The 4,728-nt window shown below is 53.4% G+C and overlaps 1 protein-coding gene across 1 annotated transcript; it reads right to left on the bottom strand.

The window, feature by feature from the left end:
• Window positions 1-2,371: 2,371 nt before the first annotated feature.
• Window positions 2,372-3,748, bottom strand: LOC109188528 (uncharacterized protein K02A2.6-like). Its single transcript, XM_019339185.1, has one exon. The coding sequence runs from the start codon at window positions 3,746-3,748 to the stop codon at window positions 2,372-2,374; it is 1,377 nt and encodes a 458-aa protein (XP_019194730.1).
• Between the last annotated feature and the right edge of the window lie 980 nt (window positions 3,749-4,728).

Genomic DNA, 4,728 nt, shown 5'->3' with positions numbered 1-4,728 from the left:
ACCATGTTGCACCATCCACGTATGCCGGATTGGAGTCCCATCGTGCGCGTCTCTGTGTCGACGGCCCTTACGACCAGTGGAGATATCATGACCCGGTACACATCACTCAGCTCAGCGATCGCTTTTCCTTCCGTACGTACGCCACCTTTTTTTTTTTTTTTCGCGCCACATTATAATAATAATAATTTTTTTTTTGTCCAGCTCCGGCTAGGAGCACTCCCCAGATGTATCATGCCTATCGGACTCGCGGTCACACCACCGTGCATTCAGACGATGAGGATTCGATGGTTGGCGCGCTGCCGGATCCCACCTTGGACGGTGGGCCATCTTCGTCCATGTTGGTGGACCCCGTGGAGCCCTCCGGGGTGGGCCAAACTTCTCCTCCTGAGCGCTCCGTCTCTCCCTCGCCGCGTTCCCCGCCGAGGTGCGAGGAGTTTGAACTGGAGGATCCTCTTACAGTGCGGAACTCCACCGGTTCCCGGGCATTGCGTCCGTACAAACCTAGTCACATTGAATTCATCCGGCGTAGCGTGCATGATATGGTGACCCCTGCCAAGCGGTTCTGGATGGACGGTAGCTCCTTGGATGCCCTCAACTCTCACCTCGTGGGCGACAGTATGAACGTGAGTGTTTTACCGTTTTTTTTTAATCGTTTGGTCTTCGTCCTGCTTCAGGTGACTATGCAAGCCGTGGGGCTCCAACAACGGCTGGAGTCGGTGTCTCGTGAGCATGCAGAATCAGAGCGAGCCCGGGAGGCCTTGAACGTCGAGCTCGGACAATTGCGGCATGCGATGACGGCCCTACAGGAACAGCACACAGCCGGCAGGAGGCCGCCCACGCAGCCGCCGTGCAGGCCGCGATCCAGGCTTGGCGGAACTTCGATGAGTTCTTCCGGGTGGCAGAGGAGCATGCGTTATCGCAGATGCCGGTCTTATTGCAAACCTGGTTGTCTACCACCGGCATGTCGGGTCAGCCGATGGTGGAGGCTATGACGGACTGGCAAGAGGCGTAGGATCCTCATCATTTCATCTGTCCGCCCTCCCTGCGTGCTCTTCAGGATTGGGCAGTTACGCCCGGGGGGCGTATTGCTATGACACCTGTTGCCGAAGTCTGGTTGCGGGAGACGGCGAAGGGACAGAATCGGATGGTTCGCGAGGGTGAAATCGCTTTTTATATGGGGCAGCGAGAGATGCAAGAGGTTTTGTACGGTAAACTTAGTCGTCGCTTTTCCACCTTCAGCATAGGTGGATGAGAATTGCCCGAGCTTCTGCCACTGCAACCATCGGCTCAACCAGTGATACCCACGACCCCTTCTCCGGCCGGGAGTGCTTTCCTGATTACGCCTGAGAGACCTGGGCGAGGGATAAGTTCAGCCATTGCCGCGCCTTCTGATCCGTCCTCAGGTCCTGGTACCGGCGGGGCCGGAAGTGTGAACCCGTCCAGCGCAGATGGCTATACTGCGCCGTCATCAGCCGGTTTTTCCGGGTCGGCAGAAGGATCTACCGCTCCACCGTGCGAGTGAACCGAGGGCTTGTCTCGGTCACTTGTTTTTTTTTTTTTTTTTTTTTTTTTTTTTTTTTTTTTTTTTTTTTTTTTTTTCGGTTTTCTCTATAGTTGACATTGTGCTAGTCTCGTTCTTGGCATCGTCCTCCATCTAATATAGTTCTCTTTCGTTTTGCTCCTCTGTTGCGATTGCCTGCAAACTTTAGATATGGTTGCGTTTTTTTTTTTTTGTGCACGCTGGGCTGCGTACCTTTCCCAGCAGGCCCAGGTGGATGTATGCTCATTGTGGATGGCATACTAGTGTGGGGGCCGCCTGCTGCCTCACGCTGGCACCACACACTATACCTTTTTTTTTTTTTTTTTTTTTGGGGTGGCACGCTGGTTACGTACTTAGTTCCGTAGAACCAGGTGTTGTACGCGTGTGTGCGCTAGTAGAATAAAAATGCAAGTAAATTCTAAAAGCGAGGTATGTAATGCGTAGGTTCTAAGGGGTACCTTAGAAGTTTATTCGTGTCCTCCTCCGTAGCCTGGATTATTGGAAGAAACGCTTCAAGTGGTGCGCATTCCATAGCCGGTCTATCAGGTAGCCTTGGATAGTCTCCAGCTTGTATGTACCCTCCCGCACGAGGGCGGCTATCTTGTAAGGTCCTTCCCAATTTTTGGCCAGTTTACCTCCTTGCAAAGGTTTGCTGGCCTCTCTGCGTCGGAGTACCAGGTTCCCCGTTTGAAAATGCGTTGGGCGCGCACGGATATCATGGTCTCGCTTGACAACTCGCTGGTACTCTGCCATGTGCTTACGTGCATGTTCCCGCCTTTCTTCCAACAAAACCAACTCCACCCTCCTATCGTCGTCGTTTTGGCCGTGCTCTTATTGTAGCATTCTTCCGGACTGTATGCGCCCTTCTACGGGTAACCGTGCTTCGCAGCCGTACGCAAAAGCGAATGGTGTCTCCCCGGTTGCCCTCCGCGGTGGTGTCCGATAAGCCCACAGTATCGACAGCAATTCTTCATGCCAAGTTACCCCTGTTGCGTCGACCTTTTTCTTTAGGCTGTCTAGGATGGTTCTGTTCGTGTTTTCTACCTGCCCATTCGCCTGCGGATACGCCACCGCCACTTTGGTATGTTCGACCACGTAGTATGCGCAAAATTGTCCAAAACCTGCACTATCGAACTGTTTCCCATTATCCGACACGATCTGCAACGGTAATCCAAACCTCGTGAAAACGTTCTTCCAGACAAACTTGCGGCACTGGTGTTCGGTGATTGATGCCAGGGCTTCTGCTTCTACCCACTTGGAGAAATAATCTACAGCCACGATTACGAATCGAAGGCCACCGACGCCCTTTGGGAACGGGCCCAGCAGATTGATGCCCCACCTCGCAAACGGGATGGCCGAAGTAACTGGGGTATAATACGTCGCGGGACGACCGGGCAAGATCGCAAAATGTTGGCAGGTTGCACACCGTTTTACGTATTCCAGACAGTCCGTCCTGACCCTCGGCCAGTAGTATCCTTGTAAGATCACTTTCCATGCGAGCGTGTTAGCGCCTTGGTGCGCGGCGCACATACCTTCGTGGAGTTCTGACATCACTCGCTCGGATTCGGCTTTCGTAAGGCATCGCAACAGGGGTCCTCCGAAAGATCGTTTGAAAAGTCTATCTTCGTAGATTTGGTAGGTGGGAGCCATTAAAACTACTTTCCGCGCCCGTGCGGGGTCCCCCGGAGCGACGCCTTCGGTTTTATACAAGATCATTTCGCGTATCCACTCGTCTTGGGCGGGCGAGACAGTGAGGATCTCGTCTCTCTCTATACTCGGGTTGTCTATGTCTGTGATTTGGGCAATCCGTGATATGTACTCGAGGTGTTCCTCGACCCCTTGTGTTAAGCGCGACAGTAGGTCAGCTTCCCCATTTTCCGCTCTCGGGATTTGTTGTAACTCCCATCGCTCCAGCCCTGCAAGTAATTGCTTCACCACCTCTTTATACTGCCGCATCCTGTTCTCCTTGGTCTCGAATATGCCGTTTACCTGTCCCACTACCAGGCGGGAGTCCGATTTGATTTTAATGCGTCGGACCGGGATGGTCTGGGCTAACCGTAGCCCCCCGATTAGAGCCTCGTACTCTGCTTCGTTATTAGATAGCTGGAAGTTGAAACGGAACGCTCGATACGCCTTGAACCCTTCGGGGGATATTAGAACCATGCCGCCTCCGCAACCCTTTCGGCTGGAAGCCCCATCCGTATACATCTCCCATTCGGGTTCGGTGGTGGCCTGGCCATCTAATCCATTTTCTTGGGTCGTGCATTCCACTATGAAGTCGGCCAACGCTTGCCCCTTTATGGCCACCCGAGGTCTGTACTCGATGTTGTACTAGGTCAGCTCAATGGCCCACTTCATCATTCTTCCTGAGGAGATCGGGTTTCTCATCACCGAGCCCAGCGGCTGGTTCGTCAGTACCACTACGGGGTGGGTTTGGAAGTAGTACACCAACTTCCGGGTCATGCGTATTAATGCGTAGATGGTTTTCTCGAGGGGGGTGTATCGCAATTCCGCATCATGTAAGGCCCTGCTCACATAATAGATAGGTCTCTGGACTCCGTTGTCCTCCCGCGGGAGCACCGAGCTAACGGCCGCCGGGGCCACTCCCAGGTAGACGTACAGGACTTCCCCACGCTCTGGTTTCAAAAGGACAGGTGCGGAGGCTAAGTAAGCTTTAAAGTGGTCAAACGCCTCCTGGCAGTCGTCGTTCCACGCGAATCCGTCCCTCCTCTTCATGACTTGGAAGAAAGGCAGTGATCGTTCCGCTAGCTTGGACATGAAGCGACTCAAGGCCGCCAACTTACCGTTTAGGCGCTGAATATCCTTTATGGACCTAGGGGGTCGCATGTCGAGGATGTTCTTCGCTTTTTCCGGGTTAACCTCAATCCCCCTGTGTGTCACCATAAAGCCCAGGAACTTTCCCCCTTTTACGGCGAATGCGCACTTCTTCGGGTTAAGGCGGAGGTGGTGTTGCTCCATGACTTCGAAGCACCGCGTCAAATACTGTGGATGAGATTCGGCCTTCTTGCTCTTAACGAGCATGTCGTCGACGTAGGCCTCCATGATGTCTCCTAACAGGCCTTTGAAGATCTCTGCCACCATTCGTGTGAACGTGGCCCCCGAGTTCTTTAGACCAAAGGCCATTACCTTGTAGCAATAGATTCCATCCGGGGTGACGAATGCGGTTT

This window comes from Ipomoea nil, unplaced genomic scaffold, assembly GCF_001879475.1.
Source record: "Ipomoea nil cultivar Tokyo-kokei standard unplaced genomic scaffold, Asagao_1.1 scaffold1431, whole genome shotgun sequence".
NCBI lineage: Eukaryota > Viridiplantae > Streptophyta > Magnoliopsida > Solanales > Convolvulaceae > Ipomoea > Ipomoea nil.
Note: the sequence above shows the minus strand (reverse complement) of the source record. Positions and strands in the feature narration are given on the sequence as shown.